Source organism: Magnolia sinica, chromosome 14, assembly GCF_029962835.1.
Source record: "Magnolia sinica isolate HGM2019 chromosome 14, MsV1, whole genome shotgun sequence".
In the NCBI taxonomy this organism is placed as follows: domain Eukaryota; kingdom Viridiplantae; phylum Streptophyta; class Magnoliopsida; order Magnoliales; family Magnoliaceae; genus Magnolia; species Magnolia sinica.
The window spans coordinates 57,802,312-57,824,549 of record NC_080586.1 but is presented as its reverse complement, the minus strand read 5'-3'; the positions used below and the strand labels follow the sequence as shown (position 1 = coordinate 57,824,549).

At 45.0% G+C, this 22,238-nt stretch overlaps 1 protein-coding gene across 1 annotated transcript in view; it reads left to right on the top strand.

Moving 5' to 3' along the window:
• Positions 1 to 13,954, top strand: part of LOC131225810 (syntaxin-132) — a 68,532-nt gene extending 54,578 nt beyond the window's left edge. Inside the window, exons 12-13 of the mRNA XM_058221402.1 lie at positions 11,507 to 11,572; positions 13,300 to 13,954. Coding sequence (XP_058077385.1) covers positions 11,507 to 11,572; positions 13,300 to 13,470 — 237 coding nt within the window. The 3' untranslated portion in view covers positions 13,471 to 13,954. The remainder of the gene's footprint in view (positions 1 to 11,506; positions 11,573 to 13,299) is intronic.
• Positions 13,955 to 22,238: the final 8,284 nt, after the last annotated feature.

Here is a 22,238-nt window from a genome sequence, read left to right as displayed (position 1 = left end):
TTCTTTTGTCAGTGATTAGGTCACAGACTTTGCGACCAAGTGAAAGGTCATATTTTCCCTGCCTCCTAGTCTGACTGACTTCTGGAGCGAGGACCGTGCTTTTTGTTGGTGACATTTTTTCTTTTAAATGCAAGAAGTGATTTTATTAAGAAACGAAAAGAATTACAAAAGGGAAGAGAACACCCTTTTTGGCAAGATCATCAACTATAAAATTTCCCTTCCCTTTGAACATGGGCAAAGGACACCAACAAAGTTTTCCTTAACTCCCTAATTACACTTTCCCATGAGTTGTTTTCACGCAGATGATTTTTAAATTTCGCAATGTCTCCTATCATCATCATCATTATTTCAGCATTAACCCAACTAATTGGAGTTGGCTACAAATTCCGTTCTACCATGGACCCTATGCATCTATCTTTTTATCTTAGTAAAATATTGTTATTCATTAAAAATAAAAATAAAAAGTATGAGCCCATGGATAGTTAATTTTGAGGATGACATTTAATTCCTCTAATATATATATATATATATATATATATATATATATATATATATATATATATATATATATATATATATATATATATATATTGTTATAGGGAAAATAGACCGACTAATAAGAAAAGGTTATGTCGGAACTCTAGGCATTCCACCTGGTCAGACAACACCAAATACGACCAGAGATCCGACCTCCTACTCCAAAACTGAGCAAGTGAGGTCAAACTCTGCCTCCCACCAGCAAGTCGGAACATCCACCGACCGGCCCAACGCCGAAAAGAGCTCAACTGCTCACTAAGAGAGTCAGGTCGGTATATTTCCAGGTCGGCACAATTCCAGGTCGGCACAACTCCAAGTCGGCACAACTCACCTTCTGTCAATTCTGACTTGATCCCAACTGCCTTGATCCGAAATCACAACCAAAGATCTCGGAGGATATCCGCGACACGCTCGTGATCCCGGGATCTTTGCCAAAGATCTCGGGAGATTCCCCACGCGTTCGGGATCCGAATCCCTTTATAGTACGTCCCTACTAAATAGTGAGATCTCCTCTACGCCGCCACCTTTCTTCAACTATAAATAAGAGCATCTCTAATGGTGAAAGGTACGCACAATCTCTAGCCTAAAACCTCTTACTCAATTAAGACCCAAATTCCCTACCTGACTTAGGCATCGGAGGGTCTCATGCACTAGCCAGGGTCTCCTTTGCTCATCCCTTGTGCAGGTACACGAAGGTCCGATGAAGGTTAACCAGATTTCTGCATGACAGCTTGGCGCCGTCTCTGGGAACAACATCAAAAGCCGTTCTCATCCCACCGTACTTCAACACTGGCAAAAGGGAAAAAGAAAGCTTCGGCCTCCTCTGTTGCACCTAACCTCATGCCGCCAGAGTTGTCTGCCAACCACCGGGATTCCTTTTCCCAACTACAGGCTGATTCTACGCCCACAAGGCCGATGCAAATATCCCATAGTCGAGGAGGACGACTTATATCATTTGAGCATCAAGTTGAAATGTTAAATAACAACATGAACTCGATGAGGCAACTATTGGAACAATTGCAACCCCGCCCTGTCCAGAAGACTGGACAAGCTTCAGGATGGGCAGTTACAGAAGCACCCGACCCATCCGAAGCACTCGCTAGCTCCCGAAGAAGTAGGCAAATCATCATCTCCATGCCAGTGCCCTCGCACGTCTCGGGCACCACTACACTGGTTGCATCCGATCTACGCCACAAGCTGAAGAAATAGAAGTGTAGCAAAGCTCTCGAGGCAGCAACTAAGGTGATGGCCAAGAGTTGAGATCCCTGGGAAGCCGAGCTCAACGACTTGCGGGGCCAGATCGGTGATATACGGCAAGCTTACTGTCCGATCACTCTGACCTCGGTCGAAGCAATACTGGAAGAATCTAAGCCACCGTTTACTGCCAACATTATGCACGCCTAACTACCACTGAGATTCTGGATGCCCCAGATCACCCTGTACTCCTGGACCACTGAACCAGCCAAGCACCTGGAATCCTTTAGGGCGTGGATGGAACTCCACGGTGCATCAATTGCAGTCATGTGCCGAGCGTTCTCCCTAACCCTAATAGGAGCAGCTCGGAAGTGGTTCCAGCAACTTAAGCCACAATTGGTCAGCTCTTTCACATAGCTTAGCAAAGCGTTCATCACCAACTTTATTGGAGATAAAGAGAGCCTCAAGTCTGCCTCTCATCTCCTTAACATCGTCTAGAGAGACGACAAGCTGCTGAAAGATTATATCAAGTGTTTCAACTTGGAAATGATGCAAGTACAAGGACATTCGGAAGAGATCGCCCTGAACGCTCTAACGGGAGACCTCAGGGAAGGAAGGTTCCTCTTTTAACTTGACAAAAACCCTCCAACGACAATGGCCAATCTCCTGGATGGAGCTCAGAAATACTCCAACGCCGAGGAGCTTGCCAGTCTTCAAAAAGCTGTTCAAAACAAGGGAGGCTCGACCAGGGAAAAGTGACACAAAGAGGAGCCAACCTCAACCAACAACAACAAAATAAGGAAAGGCGACGAGCTCTCTTGGGGCTAGCGCCCAAGCCGACAACTTAAGAGTAGATTCAGCTCGTACACCCCTCTTAACACGACACCCAAGCAGGCCTCATGGAAGTTCGGGACAAACGGATTCTCAAGTGGCTGAACAAGATGAAATCCGACGCCGACAAGCGAGACAAGCGGAAGTATTATCATTTCCATCGTGACCACGGCCATTCGACTGGCGACTGCTTCGATATCAAAGAAGAAATCAAAGCCCTCATTCGCAACGAGCACTTGCGGGAATACGTCACCAAAAGAGAAGAACGAGTGGACCCGAAGAACGAACAACCTATCAACAATGAACCCAATGGGGAAATCCGCACTATCTTCAGCGAACTCGCTAGGGAGGTGACTCAAACAGAGCTCGGAGGGCCCATGCCCGAAGTATGTCAACCACCGCGGCTCAAAACACCAGATCTGTGTCACTAGCAGGCCTCCAAAGGAGCAGAGAATGATACCTTGCGATCTATCCTTTACCGAAGAGGACGCCCGAGGTGTCCACCACCCCCATGACGACACATTGGTGGTGGCTATGACTATAGCAAATCGCAAAGTGTTTCGAATCTTGGTGGACACTGGCAACTCGGCAGACATCCTCTTCGTCGAAGCATTTGACAAGATCGGGGTCGAAAGGTCTCAACTCCGACCTATCAAAACCCCTCTGCTCGGGTTTGCGGGGGATAAAGTCACCTTGGAAGGGTCGATTCAGATTCCGGTCACCGCGGGAGAAGGACAAAACCGAACAACGACCATGATCGACTTCCTAGTGGTTCACTGCCCCTCCGTCTACAATGTCATCCTCGGACGACCTTCCCTCAACACTTTCCAAGCAGTCATGTCAACATATCATCTCACGATGAAGTTCCCAACCGATCACGGCATCGGGCTAATCAAAGGAGAACAACAAGAAGCTTGGCAATGCTAGTCCTTGGCGTTGAGAAAACAACAGGCGATGACCATCACTTCCCTCAATCCCTGAGAAGACTCTGTCGAGAGAGGGCGTCCTATGGAAGACCTCATACCCATTCCGCTCAATGAGTCCGACCCGACCCGTATGGTCCAGGTCGGTTCGTCACCAACCCCAGCGCTACGGGACGAGGTGCTGAATTTCCTCCGACAACATTCCAACGTGTTTGCCTAGTCACACTGGGACATGCCTGGCATCGACCTGAAAGTAATGGTTCACAGATTAAATGTCGATCCCAATCACCAGCCGATCAGGTAGAAACAGAGGGCATTCGAAGCTGAACGATGCTCCATCATAGGAGAATAAGTCAGGAAACTCCTCGAAGCAGGTTTTGTAGAAGAAATATACTATCCGGATTGGATAGCTAACGTCGTCCTAGTGAAGAAATCCAATGGGAAGTGGCGGGTCTGTGTCGACTACACCGACCTGAACAAAGCTTGCCCTAAGGATAGCTTTCCTCTCCCCAGGATCGACCAGCTCGTCGACAGCACGGCCGGACAGGAGCTCCTGAGCTTCAGGGACACCTATTTGGCCTACAATCAAATTACAATGCACCCCTACGACAAGCAAAAAAATAACCCTCGTCACCGACAAAGGCCTATACTGCTATAAGGTCATGCCCTTCGGCTGAAGAACGCTAGGGCCACATACCAACGACTCGTCAACAAGATGTTCAGCAGATCAAGTGTTCTATGGAAGTCTACGTCGACGATATGCTAGTCAAGAGCATCAAAGCTGCGGATCACCTCTCCGACCTCGAAGAGATGTTCGTGATCCTGCGGAAATACAAGATGAAATTAAATCCGAATAAATGCGCCTTCGGTGTCAGCTCAGGAAAATTCCTTGGATTCCTGGTCAGCCAGAGAGGGATAGAGGCAACCCTGATAAAATTCAAGCCATACTCGACATGAGCTCGCCAAGAATGAAGAAGGAAATTCAATGCCTCACAGGAAGAATAGCCGCACTCAGTCGCTTCGTCTCCCGAGCCATGGATAAATGTCTGCCCTTCTTCCAACAGTTGAAAGGAAATCAAAAGACAGAGTGGACGGAAGAATGTGAGCTCGCCTTCCAACAGCTCAAACAATACATGGGGTCCCCGCCATTGCTTTCAAAGCCCGAGTAGGGTGAGCCACTTTTGCTATACTTGGCGCTCTCGTTAGCCGCAGTCACCTCAGCCCTCATCAGGGAGCAAGAAGGAAATCAACTGCCCGTGTACTATGTCAGCAAAGCCCTGGTCTTGATGAGACCAGGTACCCAGACATCGAGAAACTCACCCTGGCCCTAATCATTTTAGCTCGGCGTCTCCGACCTTACTTCCAGGCCCACACTATTGTGATCCCGACAGACCAACCCCTTCGCCAAGTGCTCCAGAAACCCGAAGTGTCAAGAAGGCTCACTAAATGGGCAGTTGAGCTCTGTGAGTTTGATATCAGTTATCGACCCCGAACAACCAACAAAGGCCAAGCAGTTGATGACTTCATCACCAAGCTCACATCCGAGAACGATCCGAAAACCAGCCCTGACATCCAGACCGAGCAGCCCGAAAATCAAACGGATAATCCAAACCCAACGACATGGACACGCTTCACGTTGACGGTTCATCTAACTCTAAAGGCAGCGGGTTCGGAATAGTCCTTGAGGCTCCGGATCAGATCTACACACAATGTCTTGAGATTTGGATTCTAAACATCTAACAATGTAACAGAATATGAAGCACTGTTGGCCGAGCTCAGATTGACAGCAGCCATGGGAGCTCAATGCTTAGAGGTTCATAACGACTTGCAGCTCGTCGTTAACCAGATAACCAGTGAATATTAGGCCAAAGAGGAAAGAATGAAGGCCTACTTACAAAAGGGCCGAGAGCTAATTAGCAAATTCCTGAAATGTGATATCCGCCTGATCCTCATGTCAGAGAACTCCAAAGCAAACACGCTAGCGAAACTCGCCACAACGGCTGAAGACGACATCCCAAAACCAATCCCGATTAAGTTATTGGCTGAACCAAGCATCAACGAGCCTAATCCAGACATAGCGCTCTCGATCTTCTCGATAGATTCAGGGCCAACCTAGATGGACCCGATAATCAACTACCTCAAGAAAGGAAAGCTACCCGAAGACCGGCTGGAAGCACACAGATTACAATCTAGGGCAACCTGCTACACTATGGTTAGGGACATTCTGTACAAAAAAGGGTTTTCCCCTCCCTTAGCTCAGGTACCTCCAAGCTGAGGAAGTCGAATACGTCCTAAGAGAGATTCACGAAGGCATTTGCAGTAACCACTCTGGCAGCTACGCTCTCGCTCACAAAGTCATCAGGCAGGGATACTTCTGGCCAACCATCCAGGCAAATGCCAGGCAATATACTCGGAGATGCGACAAGTGCCAGCGATTTGCAACCATACCCCATCAACCACTTGAACAGTGGACACCCATGACTGGACCATGGCCCTTCGCACAATGGGGAATCGACATCATCGAACAAACCAAGTTCATGATCGTCGCGGTCAACTACTTCACCAAATGGGCTGAGGCTGAGCCCCTGGCCATGATTACTGAGCAGAAGATTACCCAACTTTGTCTGGAAAAACATCATATGCCGATATGGGGTCTCCCACACGATCATCTCAGACAAAGGAAAACAGTTTGACAACAACCGATTCCAAGGCATGTGTGAGAACCTCGGGATCTGGAACGTCTATTCGTCACCTCGACATCCCCAAGCCAATGGACAGGTCAAAGCAGTTAATAAGATCATCAAGAATTATCTCTGAACCAAGCTTGAAAAAGCCAAGGGAGCCTGGGCAGAAGAGCTCCCACACGTTCTCTGGGCATACTAGACCACTGCCCAAATGGCCACGGGAGAAACCCCTTTCTCCTTGGCCTTCGGCGCCGAGCCAGTTGTCCCAGTTGAAATCGGACTCCCGACTACTCGAACACACTCCTACGACGAACATCAGAATGACAAGCAGATGACACTAGACCTGGACCTGATCGAAGAAAGAAGGGAGGAAGCCCAACTGAGAGTCGTAACTCGGCAACAACAAGTTGTCCGCTTCTACAACTCTAGGGTGAAGATGAGGAGGTTCCGAGCCGGTGACCTAGTCTTCCGCAAAACCTTCCAAAATGCTAAGGAGCTCGGCTCAGGAATCCTGGGTCCGAATTGGGAGGACCCCTACACAATGATGAGCACGAGTCGACCTGGAACATATCGACTCAAAAACATGGAGGGACGATCCCTGCCACATCCGTGGAATGCCAAGCATCTGAAGATCTACCATGCGTAGAAGCCGACTAGGCCTAAGCACGAAATCTACTTTTCTACTACATTAAATGTACAATGTTGAAGTCTACATGTTTCTTGAGAAACTACAATAAAAATTCCAAGTCGGGAATCTTACATCACTTTCCTGCCCACCAATATTTGACCTACGGAAATCTACCAAGGGCTCCCCTTAATACGAGGAAAGAGATGCCCTCACTAACGGTCCGACCCTTGAAAAAGAGGTTGGACCACCAACTGTCATTGCTACTTGAACACTGCGACCTAAAAGGATCGACCCAACCAGCCTACTTAGAAAATTCACACAAACAAACATTGTCACAAGAAAAGTTTCCATTCATTGATAACACTACGGGGAGTACACTGTGAAGAAAAGATTACAATAAAAAAGGGGGTGAATTAACTACAACGCCGAAGGGGGCTGCTCGGGAGGTAAGTTCTCGGGAGATACCTCAGAAGGCTCGACCTCAAAAGTCGAGAGGTCGAGCTCCGAATACGCCCCTTTAACGTCCTCGAGGCACTTTTCGTACCCGAGGCCGTAGAGGGCGTCCCTGTCCTCAAGCTCCTTGGAGGCCTTGAACTCCTCCACGGTGCTTGCCCGGGCCGCCTGAGCCTCCCTCATCTTGACATCGTGAGAGCGCCGCAACTCTCCCAGGTCGGACTTCCACCGATTACCTCTCTCCAGAGCTTCAGCAAGGAACTTCTTCAACGCCTCCTGCTCAGTGAGTGCTGCCTCCACCTAAGCTTTCAGGGTCACGCTCGCCCCCTCCACTTGGACCCGCAGGGAGGCATTCTCAGAGCGAAGCTGCTCGGCTTCGACCCCCTTTTGCAAGAGCGCCATCTCATCCTCTTTGTACTCCGCCTTCGCACGCAAGTTCTCACAACAAGAGTTCAGGAGGGATAGGGTGAACTGAAACAAAACCACATCAGCAAACGTAAAGACAACTGAGCAACCCAAGAGAAAACACCGAAAGAAAACTCACCCTTAGGAGGACCTTCGCAAACTGTCCCGCTAACTCATCTAGAGACAAATCCATCATCTTAGTAAATTCGACGTCAGGGACGTGACTTCGATCCAGGGTAGAAGGCCCTCCATTGTAGCGCAAGCCGACCAGAGAGACCTCTAGCCCTCGCCACCTCTGGCCCTAGCTGGGCCCTCCACCTGAGACATGGGGAACTCAGACTTGGTCTCCACGACCCTTCGGACTCCAGTAGCCCGGAACCTAGCTGGAGCCAGCCTCGCAGTCACCTCGGCCACATCGATGGTAGGGGCGGTGGTCGACACATCATCCTCGCCCTCTCGAGCTGCAGAAGATGATGAACTGACCACCCCCTTCTTCTTAGAGGCCAGCCTCTGCTTCTTATGAGCCATCTCAGCTAGAGAGGGAGCCTTGCGCTTTTGGCTCCTTTGATCAGGCATCTCTACATGACCAAAAACAGAGGTCAGGAAACATGTAAATGAAAGGAAGACCTACGATTAAAATCCTTAGAAAAATGTGCCTGTCAAGAATGAATCGAGACCTGATTTGAGCAGCAGTTGGGGCATGATTAGACTCTTCTAGGACCTCAGCCCAGCGCCTATCGATCTTGCCTTAGCGATCTGAGCTCGCTCCTCTCCACCCACTCCAACAGGGTAGTTAGGTAGAACAGCTAAGGATGATCACAATGAAAAAAAAAAAAAAACATAGGGACAACAATTCGGATATACCGACCTAGGGTGGTGAAGGAGGTCGGAACCCAAGAGCTCAGCCTGAAAATCCCTGCTCCCAATCCCCCGACACCCAGAACCACTTAGCCTTCCGATTCCTTTTCGAGGCTAGAATGCCCGGGATTATAGCCTTATCGGTCTTCTTCCAAGCAATAAAATAATACCAGCCCTTGTGGAAAGGGTTAGACTTCACTTGATATAAGTGGACAAACTCATTCATTGTCAGCTCGGGATGATCAAGCTCAAACCAGAGAATGAATATCCCCACAAGCGCTCTCCACGCGTTAGGGATTAACTGCCCGAGGGCCAATCCCAAGTACGCGAGAACTCGCCTCACTATCCTCTGAAGAGGGAGCCTCAATCCACATTGGAGGGCAACTTGGTAGATAGTCACATCGCCCTCCTGAGGTATATTCGGGAGCTCGCCTGGTGCAGGACCTCAAAGTATCATAGAGTCGGGAACGTGATACAATGACCTGATCCGTACCAGGTCGGCCTCCGTCAGCGAATACCCTACCGACCCTTTCTCGTCTTCCTCTAATAAGGATCCGCTAACCTCTTCGGTTGCCAGAGCAACCCCCTCCACGTCCTCTGGCCGTTCGGCCGATGACCGCTCCACCATTTGCAAATCATGGGATGCCCGGAAATCTCTGTCGCTCATCATTATTAAAGGTGATGGTCGGTTTGACATGGGGCGAAGGTCATCCACCCTACCATCACAATGAGGAGTCCCCTCCTGCTGGCCAGACGACTCAGGCATACCGTTGGGCAGGAGGATGCCGAAAACCTAGGGAAAAAGGAAGAAAAAGGTGGAGAGGGACAAGGACGGAGCTCACCGGAGAAGGAGGTCTTCAGAGATCGCCGAAAATCGCCCCAAAATCGCCTGGGTTCAGGTTCGGGAAAATCCGAGAAATGAGCAAGGAGGAACGACAACACGAGTAACCCTCGCACGATTAGGGCTCACCCCTTTTATAGCAAATTCAACGTTATAGACATTTATTACTTGCACTCAATGCGTAGCCAAAACAACTCCTCAACTCTCCCGCCCCGACACGTGGAGTGCTCCCACTTGTTGCACGGCTCCACGATTGATGACAGGCCACGCGTCGTTGCCTCACACGCCGAGCGCCGAAAAGGTGCCCTGACAGCCCATGTGACCTCGAGCCGCGTTATGCCACTTCGAGGGTGTCATACTCTGATTACTGATACACCCCAATATTTATGCATGCTGCCTTATTTGGCATTAATGACAGGGTGACTTGACGCCCTAAACACGTCACGGTTCGACCTGACCAAAACCGACCTACTTGTCAAGCCCACTACGTGAGCTCGAAAGTAGGGGGGGCTTACTTTTATGGGGAGAATGGACCGACTAATAAGAAAAGGTCTGATTGGATCTCTAGCATTCCACTTGGTTGGACAACACCAAATACGACCAGAGGTCCGACTTCCTACTCCGAAACCGAGCAAGAAGTGAGGTCGAACTCTGCCTCTCGCTAGCAGGTCAGAACATCCACCGACCTGCCCAACACCGAAAAGGGCTCAACCGCTCACCAAGAGAGTCAAGTCGGTATTTTTCCAGGTCGGCACAACTCCAGGTCGGCACGACTCACCTTCTGTCTATTCCGACCTGATTCCGACTGCCTTGATCAGAAATCACAGCCAAAGATCTCGGAGGATATCCGCGACACGCTGGTGATCCCGAGATCTTCACCAAAGATCTCGGGAGATTCCCCCACACGTTCGGGATCCAAATCCCTCTACGATACGTCCCTACTAAATAGGGAAATCTCCTCTATACCACCACCTCTCTTCAACTATAAATAAGAGCATCTCTAATGGTGAAAGGTACGCACAATATCTAGCCTAAAACCCCTTACTTGATTAAGACCCAGATCCCTACCTGACTTAGGCATCGGAGGGTCCCCTGCACTAGCCAGGGTCTCCTTTGCTCGTCCCTTGTGCAAGTACATGAAGGTCTAGGGAAGGCTAACCAGATTTCTGCATAACACACACACACACACACACACACACACACACACACACTATATATATATATATATATATATATATTGTCTTCTTTGTGTGATTTTGTGGGTATTGTGAAATCCATTGGAAATGATTTCATATAAATATATATATATATATATATATATATATATATATATATATATATATATATATATATATATATATTGTCTTCTTTGTGTGATTTTGTGGGTATTGTGAAATCCATTGGAAATGATTTCATATTCTTCCTCTGTACCAGTTCTCATCAAGCCATGAGCTGGGTTTGAAGCTTTTCGAATGAACTGAGGGCCTGTTCCACTTGGCTGAGCATGCAGTTTGGGTTCATCTCAATCCTGTTGGGAGCATCGAAGGCCGAAATTCAGGGCCTAATACACAGAAAGACCAGAGTTGGGCTTTTAGGTTTGATTGCTTTCTTTATTGAGGCACGGCCTATGCATGTCATGGTCTGTTTATGGCATGTCAAGCCCCTTCGGGGGGCAGCCAAGACCTAAGTTCAGTTCCTAATACATAGAAGGACCAGGCTTGGGCTTTAAGGTTGATTCTTTTTCCTTTTCTTTTTTTTCTTCTTGTTCTTGTTCTTGTTCTTATTCTTATTCTTATTTTAATTGAGGCACAGCTGATGCCTGTTCCGTGGTCTGTTTATGCCTGTCACATCCCAGGCTTAATTTCAAGGCCCAAAAAATAAACAAGTTGGGTTTACCTGGGCACCAGTTGAACTATGTTGACAGCCCTGCTGAAGGCTTTGCATCCTAGGAAAACAAAAAAAGATACTTTAGAAAAGAATTGAGTCTTGTCTAAATTATAAAGTGGAGAAAACAGGAATTTCATTTTCTGTGATACAAGAGGGAATCAAATCCAAGACTTGGGAAGATGCTAGCAGATCTATATATTCGAAATCTTCATTTCAGATTTCCCCCCCTCAAAATTCACCAATATTCCAAATTTTCTTTTTGCAGATCTTCCTAGATTTGTCAGTGTTGGTGGAGGCGCAGGGCGAAATGTTGGACAACATCGAATCACAGGTACAGGCCTATTTATTTTATTCCAGCAGAATTCTCAACTTTGAGGAAGGAAAAGAGGGACTCGAAATGAATCTCAGTGCTTAACATTACGAACTATCTCAAGCACAATCCTTTTTTATGTAAGCAGTAAATTTTGTCACCACGGTAGTTAAACACACCTGAAAATAGCCTAGGTGACCAACCATCCTAGCTGGGTGGTGGAAACGTTAGTCATCACCTAGTGAATTGGGCACCCAACCATTTGAGCATCAGAAGTTTTGAATTTTCAAACAATTCAAACCTTTACAGTTCATGGGCCACAAATCATAAACCAAGCATGTAGTGTTTCCCTTGGTCACGGCCCAAGGGTAGATTAGTTAATTTTCTTTCATTCTAGTACCCGAGCCTTGTCAAGCTAGGTGATAGATGTAGGTTGGTGGCCTAGCCTGATCGTCTTGACCACCCAAATTTCTGGTGATGGGTTTCACAATCCTTGTTTCCTCTCTCAACGTCATTTCTTTCCCAGTTTGATTTTCCCTATTTTTTCCTGTTTTCTTTCCCCTTTTTTTTTTTCCCTCCCTAAAACCTCTTCCTGTCTTGGGTCCCTTGGGGATCAGGTTGCTGGTCATGTCATTTCTCTCTTCCTCCAGAGTCTGGAGACCCCATCTTCATGTGCTGTCACAACTAGCATTACACATGGTGCCTTCGGACCATGTCTTACGATAAAAATCATGATGGACCACACATCAGGTGAGCAACACAGATATCTGAGCGAGAGCCATCTATTGGTCAAGCCTCAAATTCACCTGTTCTTTTTCTTCACTTCCTCATTTCTTCTTTGCAGTTGAATATAGATATTTGTTAATTATTTCTCTAGCCAACCATTTTTTTGTGTGTGGCCCACCTGGAAAATTGGCTGGATGGAACGCTCACTCTGGGGACCACCCTACGAACTTCCCAGATCCCACACATGTGCTATGTTGACATGTGCGGTATGTTGGAGGATGGGGCATCTGGGATTATCATTCCTATTGGATGGGCTCTGTCCTCTTTTCTTTTCCCTCCCAATTTCTGTTCCACATTCTTTGCCAAAGGATGATGGTGATGGATCTGTCATCCCAGTTTCTCTGTTCTATCTCAATATTTTACCCCTTGAACCTCATTTCAACTTCATTTAACTGAAACTTATTAAGAAATTGAATATATTGCAATCATGTTACACCAATAAATTGGATGACATGGAAATATGTTCTGTTTACCCATAAAAAGATGGATGCCGATTACATTGGATATTATCTTTGGAGGAAGAACAAGATCCTCAGCCAGGGGGATATGCATGGTATCCTTGCGCCCTTTGTTCCTCCAGGCAGGTCCACGGTCGGTGATCCAGACTGTTGGTCTGATTGGCCCGCATTGGATGGACCATGCCCTAAAATAACTCAGGTTGTGGAAGATCCAAGTCATCTAACCTTTTGACTCTCTCTCTCTCTCTCTCTCTGTGTTTTTATTATCTATTTATTTATTTTTATGTATTTGGACAGCTACTTTTTTCTTAACTGTTTCAGAACACCGAACAATTAGTATCTCGTGCTCTGGAATATTTTTGGTGCATGATCCATTAGTGTGGATCACTGGATTGTGGCCCACACTATTCAGAACTCAGGGCCCAAGGGTTGTATAATTCCTCAATGCAAGTATTCTGTATTTTTTGGCCTTTTTTTAAATCTCAGATTTTTTTTCCCCATTAGGTATCTAGCGCGGTGGACCATGTGCAATCTGGTACAACAGCACTCCAAAAGGCGAAGAAATTGCAGAAGAGCTCTCGGAAGTGGATGTGCATAGCAATTATCATACTTCTTCTCATTGTTGTTATTACCGTTGTGGCTGTCATCAAGCCATGGATCAAAAAGGGTGCATAGTCTTCTGTATTCTATCATAATAACAAATATCAGATCTCCTAGGAGTGAGCAAAATATTTCTATACACATTATATTCTGTATGCTGCTTTGTCGCTTTTTTTTCTTTTTTAATTTTTTTTTTTTTAAATTTTTTTTGCCACATCAATGTGCCTTACCAGGGAAAAGAAAAAGAAGAAGATGTTATGATGAAATGTGAACCTTCAATTTTTCCGGAAATGAATCTTTGTTTTTTTACAAGTGTAAATGCTCAAACAATTTCTTCATGCAATTTCCAAAGGAGGGCCTGTTTGGTTGCTTGGGAAAGATTTCCTTTGTTCCATGGTAATCCGCACGTGAAGTATAATTTCTGCTTGCTTGACTTCACTCTTGGTTCTTTTTCTTTTAGCCTCGGGAGAAGTTTGTAATTTGGTTTGTTGGCTTGACCTTAGATTGATCATGACTGTTGATGAATGCAGAAAGGTTGGTACCTATTGCTCACGCTGTATATTGATTATTATAGAGATCTTATTATTGATTTGGATAATCCATTACGTCGGCCTACTTATGGTTGCTCATCCCTTTATAAAAAGCACTTCAATCGAGTGGTCCTAACCAAGCAAGCTATGAGAATGGATAGTCAATGTTGGTTATACTAGTAGTGGGCTGATCATTGATTTGCACCGTTGTGGCATGGTACCTGACTTCGATTGCGCATTCTTTTCAAAATTCACTGTAATTGGATTATCCTAACCATCCTATCAATAGCTTCGAATATGGATAGTAACTGATAATCCATATTTATTATGCCAGAAAGGAACTTAAGTCTTTGTGAAAATTTGACCACCCGTTTGTGTCCAGCCCACCTTTGAGTGCCCATCCTTACAAAAAATTACTTTGATGAGATGATGCTAACCATCCCGGCAATGGCTTGGAAAATAGATGGTACATATCGATCATGCTAGCTAGGGCTATTGATTTCAACCCTGCATCATGTGCGGCCCACCTTTTATTGAGCATGCCTCTCAATAATCACTTGATGGATGATCAATGGTTAGAAAAATGTTTTGCAACTGAGGCTGGTTGTCACTTTTGGGTTTTAAGTTGGAAATGTTCTGCTTTAGGAATGGAGAAACCAAAGTAGAAGATGTCAAGATGAGATAGAGCCTGGACATGATCTGAAACTGCGTTCAATTCTACCTGTGCCTGGCTTATATCTAAATCTATGCGGGCCAACTCTTCCCTGCGCTGAGAATGAACTACACCAGCCCATGAACTACACTCAGGCTATCATAGAGCTGTACACAAGTCAAACTGAGTTGAGCTTGGCACAACTCGATTCGGCTCGGCCACTAGCTGACCCCAGCTCAAACTCGGCTTGACTCAGTCCTCAAGCTAGACTGGCCAGCTTGGCTCAGTTTGGTCAGCAGCTCGGGCCAGTTTGAGCCTAGTTCTAGCCAAGATCGAGCCTATGCGGCATTTTCTCAAACATAGGGAGTGCGCCTTCAATTTGTCACTGTATATAAAACAACAGCAACAGTTTATGGGTATTTTTTCAAACACTCAGGAGGCAACATCAAAATCAAGATACAAGAGTACTTGTTTCATATCCATACCTTCCTTGCCACCAGCTGACACTTTATTGAGTCATTTCATAAAATACGGTGAGCAACATCAATATCAAAATAACTAAGTCACTAAACTGGTTCGATCAAAGTTCAATTGGGGTTCTATCCAAGTCAAGTGGAGCTCAGGCGAGCTTGAACTCTGCTCAAAATTTTTTCAAGCTAAAAAAAAAAAAATTAAAAAAATAAATAAATATTTTTTAAAAAATATATTCAGCTCGACTCGGATCGAACTCAGTTTCGAACCGAGTTGAATCGAGCTTTTCCGAGTCGAGTCTAGCGAGCTAACCGAGCTAACTCGGTTCGTGTGCAGCTATAGCTATCCATGAGGCTTACTCCGACGAGCTCAGTGTTTCTGGCCTTGACCGAGGTAAGGGCCGATTATTCTCGTAATTTCTTGCGGAGTCATAGACTGCCTCCTCTTTGATCTTTTGCCTTTTCTCTCCGCTGACGGTGGTGATTACCAAGGAGATGAGGCCGACCCTTGTTGAGAAACCGATCGAGTTACTCGGCGTTCTGGGGTGGCCGGTGCTGATGCGGTTGTTGGAATGTCTCATGCACCTTCATCAGGCATACCCGCATATGATTCCGGTATAGCAGACTGTCCGGACTAACGAGTAGTGATGAAATCACCCCTATGAGTGATCGGAGTCCCTGGACTATCCAGCATACCTGGAACCCTCTTTCCTGGTGTCTCTAGGAATGGCCTGGGGGCAAGATTCTCAGCCTGCACCTCAACTAGAGATCCGCCTGGTTCGAAAGCTGTGAATTCACCTTCCTCTTTCTTGTCCTGCCTCAATAATAGGGGCTTCCTTGCTCCTTTCCTCAGTGGCATGCTCTGTACGAGCACCAGCTGGACTCAGGCGATCTTAGAGAAGGACAGGCTACCCTTGGGCTGGGACAGACGCCAATATAGGAGCGGCTAGGATTCCTTTCCATCAAATAGCTGTAAGCGACACAGCCATCCAATGTAGTGTCAAGTTCGGGGATATAATACTCACATGGACCGGTAGAAATGCTAATGTTGTCTATGTATCAAATCTGTAAACAGCAGGGTCTATACATCGAGCAGAGTTTGATGCCGTCGAAGGATGCTCAATGCCATAAAAAAAATATGAAAAATCCATTTTTATTGCTGGAATGTCATGGTGTTTTCTAGATGCCATCGAAGTCCCATCGAATGTGCTATCAAGTGCACGCAATAGAATTGCGTAAGTACGAGATTTGTTTCTGATTTTGATTGTAATTCTCACAGAGGCTATATATATGGGTGAAATCGGGATGTGGGAGTATTAAGAGGTCTTTCTAATTCATTCCTAGGTTTTCAAGAGCATAGCTTGGCTTGTAAGGGAGATTCGAGGCTTGTTCGAACCAGTAATCTCTATCTCTTGTAATTTTATGCTTTCATTATACATTATTGTCGCTTTGTGCTGTGATTTTTTTCGCAATGATTTTTTCATGTAAAATTCGAATTGTTTGTGTTCGAACTTGATTGTGCGATTGGTATCCTTTGCTTGATTCATTTATATGTGCTTTTACGCTTCCCCAACAAGTGGTATTAGAGAATAACGTTGGGAAGCATATTGAATGTGAAAGCATAATATCAATGGCTTCTAATCTAAAGTTCGATGTCGAAAAATATTCCGAGAAAAATAATTTTGAACTATGGAAGGTCAAGATGACCGGTCTCCTAGTTCATCAAAGATTGGACGATGCTCTCCTTGAGAAGCGATCGGAATCTATGACAGATGATGAATGGAACAAAATGGATAAGAAAGTGAGAACCTCTATCTAATTATGCCTAACGAATGAAGTCTTTTACAATGTTATGAGAAAGAAAAATGTAGCAAGTACATAAGCGAGATTAAAGAACATCTATGTGAATAAAGCTTTTAAGAATCGCTTGTACTTGAAGCTTTAGTTGTTCAATATGAAGATGATAGAGCGGGCTAATGTTGAGGCCCACATTAGTAACGTTAATAAGTTAATTTGTAAATTACCAGATGAGGAGGAAATGATGAAAGGTGAGGATCAGGTATGCATATTGTTAAATTCTCTCCCGGTTTCGTATATGTCGTTCAAGGACTCGTTGTGCACTGGTAGATCGACCATTAGCATTGATACCATTATCTCAACCCCTTAGTTGAAGGCAATGGGAAAAAAAAAAAGCGGTGATGCAGGTGCCTCTATATATGCACTGGTTACGAGGAAACGAAATTCTGAGGACAATGGATCTTCTTGATCGAGATTCAAATCCAAGGGCAATGGCAAAGAAAGTTGAAGTGTTGGAACTATGGGATGTCTGGGCACATGAAGAAGGATTGTCAAAATCCTAAGGCAAAAAAAGAGAATTCAAAGGCTTCTTCCAATGAGGCCAATACTGCAGAGTCTGATGAAGGTATGAGTGGTTATGATGTGTTGTCAGTGTCCATAGTCAGACACTCATACGATGAACGTAAGGATGAATGGATTTTGGATATTGAGGCATCATATCACATGACTCCTCATTGGAGTTGGTTCACTAGTTATAGAGAATGCGATGGTAGCCAAGTATTTATGGGTAATGATAATGCCTATAATGTGGTGGGTGTTGGATCGGTTAGCATCAAGATGTTTAATGGCATGGAGCGTACCGTAACTGAGGTGAAACATGTTCCTGAGATGAGGAAGAGCCCGATATCTCTAGATGTACTCGAGACACTTGAGTGCAGATTCACCTGGCTTTGATCATGTCTTTAAAGTTTCGAAAGGGGCACTCATAAGGCACAACAGAACAAAAATATTTACAGGTTGATCGTAAGAACTTCATCGGGTGAAGCTGCAATATCTGTAGGGTATTTCACATCTGCACATATATGGCATGCCCACTTGGCCCACATGAGCGAGTCGGGTAAGAATGTTGACCGTTGTTTAATTCAAGTCTTTAAAAGTATTGATTTTAATATATGTGAGCATCGCATATATGATAAACATTGAAGGTATCTTTTCAGTTTGATAAACATATTTGTAAGGGTGTTCTTAATTATGTGCATTTTGATATATGGGGGCCGTCACCTGTGGTGGATGGTCGTTATGCTTTGTCACATTCATTGATGATTATTCCAACAAAGTTTGGGTTTACTTTATGAAAAATAAATTTGATGTTTTCACCAACTTCAAAAAGTGGAAGGCAATGATGGAAAAATGGACAGGGTGAAAGGTGAAGGTATTAAGGACATATAATGATGGAGAATTCAATAGGTACTGCAAAGATGAAGGGATCATGAGGCACAACACAATGTGTCACACACCAGCGCATAATGATGTGGTTGAGTGGATGAATCAAACTCTCTTGAAAAGGGCCCAATACATGATTAGTAATGTCAGGTTAGGCAATGAATTATAAACTGAGGCCATTAACATGGCTTGTTACTTAGTGAATCATTCCCCTTCTATGGCCATTGAATGTAAGATTCCAGATGAAGTGTGGAGTGGTCAGCAGGTAGACTACTCAGAACTATGTGTATTTGATTGTGATGCTTACTCTCATATACTGACAGTTGAGAGAGATAAGTTGGACTAAAGGACCGAGAAATATATATTTGTCGGTTATGGTGATGGTGTGAAGGGATACAGGCTGTATGATTGGGCCACACGGAAAATCATCCTGAGTTGAGATATTAAATTTGATGAAGGATCCTTGTTCCATAAGGATGATCACAAGGAACCAGAAAAGTTGGTGTGGATGTTCATTTAGATAGAAATGAGACACGGGCTAACACAGAGATGCGGACAGAGGTACATGAGCAAGTGAAAAAGCCACTTGTGAGAAGGAATCTGCCAAGGGATTGCAGGTTACCTGCGAGATACAAGGATAACTCAAATATCACATATGTCCTCATTACAGATGAGGGGATCCGTCCACTCTTCAAGAGGCTCTTGATGGACTAGATACCGAAAAGTGAAAAGCTGCGATGAATGATAAAATAAACTCTTTATACAAGAATGAGACATTGGAGCTGGTGGAGTTTTCCGTTGGCCGTAAAGCGATCGGGTGCAAGTGGATCTTTAAGAAAAAACATGATAGGTAAAAGGCAAGATTGATAGTAAATGGATATGCTCATAGAGAAGATGTCAACTTCACTGAGATATTCACACCGGTTGTGAAGCAATTATCTATCGGATTTGTATTGGCATTGGTTGCCTAATACGATCTTGAGCTGGAGCAGATAGATGTGAAAACTGCCTTCCTGTATGGGGAATTGGAAGAGCAGATCTACATGAAGCAACCAAAATATTTCGAAATAAAAGGGGCAGAGAACAAGGTTTGCAGGTTAAAGATGTCGTTGTACGGCCTGAAACAGTCGCCTAAGTAATGGTATAAAAAGTTTAATTCTTTCATGGTGAGTCAGCGGTTTTCCAGAAGTGAATATGATCATTGTGTCTATTCCAAAACACTTGGTGATGGAAAATTCATTATCTTGATTTTGTACATCGATGACATGCTTATCACTAGTCACAACATGTTTGAGATCAACTTACTAAAGACTTAGTTGTCAGGGATATTCGAGATAAAAATTTGGGGGCTTTAAGGAGGGTTCTCAGCATTGATATACACAAACATAAGAAGAGGAGCAGGCTATGGTTATCTCATGTGGAATGCATTGAGAATGTATTAATTAAGTATGAGATGGACAAGGCTAAGACAATTACTGTTCCCCACGCGACTCACTTCAAGTATGAGATGGACAAAGCTAAGACAATTACTGTTCCCCGCGCGACTCACTTTAAGTTATGTTCACAATAATGTCCTAAAACTGATGAAGAAAAGTAGGATATGTCTTGTGTGCCTTATTCGAGTGCGGCTGACAGCTTGATGTATGTCATGGTCTGTACAAGACTGAATATTTCACATGTAGTGGGTGTTGTTACCAGATACATGTCTAACCTCGATAAGCAACACTAGGAAGCAGTGAAATAGCTACTTTGATACATTCGATTTATGCAGGACTATGTCTTATCTTTTGATAAATTAGGGGCCAAGTTAGTAGCTATGTGAATTCTGACTACGTGGCCAGTGTGGATAATAGAAGGTCGGCGTCCAATTACTTATTTATGCTAGCGGGTAGAGCGATCCGTTGGATGTCAAAGTTTCAGTCTGTGGTGGATCTTTCTACAACTAAAGCTAAGTACATGATTGTTATTGAAACATTCAAGGAAGGTATTTGGTTAAGGAAGATAATAAATTAGTTGAGCTTCAGTAGGAGGTTGTGTCGGTTAATTGTGACAGTGAAAGCGCAATAAATTTGGCTAAAATTTTTATTTATCACTCATGTACTAAACATATTAATATACGTCACCATTTTATCCAATGGGTACTTGAGAAAGGAAGCATGATTTTAGAGAAAATTCACACGAGCATGAATCTGACTGACATGCTCACTAAGACAGTTCCCCGGAGAGAAATTCAAGTTATGTGCAACTTCTCTATGTTTATTTAGAATTGTGGTGGCTCTCCTCAATGGCTCGATGGAGCCTAACTGGCACTGGGATTACTGGCTCCTAAAGATAGATAGACTAAGGGCAATTGGGACGTTCACGTTCAGCCACGTCCTCAGGGAGGGAAATGCCCCGGTGGATGGAATGGCTCGTTTAGGGTCCGACCTCCAACGGTCCTTCTTGACTCGTCATGTAGCAGACCTCCCTCCCAAGATCAGAGGCTCGATTTTCCTTGATAAGGTGGGTCTTGGAGCCTTCCGAGTGGCCCCTCCATTAGGGTTAGGCCCTAGTAGATAGTCTTCTATTTTTTCGGTTTTTCCTTTTTACGCTAAGTCGTTGCATGAGCCTCTTTGTTCCCCTGGCTCCCGACTCGAATGAGTTGTGTAGTTTTCTCTTGGAATATATACTCTCCTTTTGAAAAAAAAAACTTCTCTATGCTTAGAGAAGGCATAAAAGGAAGATGGAGTGTGAATGAGAAGCGATGATGGAGGTAATGATGCAAGGCATAATTAAAGACAAGGAAAATGAGCTATGAAGAATGAAGATTGAAGACATGGTGGAGATTATTTTTTATGTCTCAAATCTATAAATAACAGGGTTTATCGATGGCATCGACAGACCATTCGATGCAATCGAAGGATGCTCGATGCCATAAAAAAAAATCAAAAAATCCATATTTTATCACTGGAACATTTTGGTGTTTTCTCGATGTCATCAACAATCTATCAATGCCATCAAATGTAAGATCCATATCCTAGACTGTACCGTTCCGTAGGCTTCCGCGATCTTCCCTGTCGAATTCCGACAACCTTCGACCTTTATCAGACATTTACACGTGACCCTGAGACGCATGCCGTCAACCCGTGACCTGTACCCAAGTGACTACGCCGTCGCCGTGGTTCCAATGCCGCGTCTCGCGCGCTGAGGCGATACTCATGCCAGGAGATATGGGCCCATGTTCGGTTCAAGAAAAACGCCGCGCGTTGCAAAATCGAAGAGAATCTCTACCGAATGTCACATCCATCAATTAATCAATCCCATCAAGGGTCAAGTACATGTCAAGTACACATCACCTCACACCCATCCCCAAGCAACCCCAAAAGTCAAAAAGTTCTTACACCACCCATACCTTTCTTACACAATCTACCCCTAAAGTCAAAAGTTTCTTACACACCCATCACTCACCACATCCATCACTCCATCACCCATCTCTCTCTCTCTCTCTCTCTCTCTCTCTCTCTCTCTCTCTCTCTCTCTCTCTCTACAACCCTCTCTCTCTCATTCTCAAACCACTCTCCCAAGCAAGAGAAAACATCACACGTCCAAGGCTCTCCCAAACCTCCATGAGAGAGTTTTGTATGTGGCCCACTTCCTACCCTCTCATCTCCCATCTCAACCATCAAAACTCCATCATCTTCCGTTGGAATCGAAGCTAAGGAGCAAAGGAAGCCAAGGGAGCAAGAAGAAGACGGTAGGTGATCTTAGATCTTCATCTCTTTAATTTTTGTGATGTAAGGGCTCACTTATGGTGGGACCCATCTTGATGTAGGCTTTGTATCAAAGAGGGGTCCATAGTGGCGGGGCCCCTCTCTCTCTCTCTCTCTCATGTATTATGGACCCCACTATGATGTATGATCCACGTCATCCCATCCGTAGGGCCCACCTTGTTAACCGTCTTTGGGTGGGCCT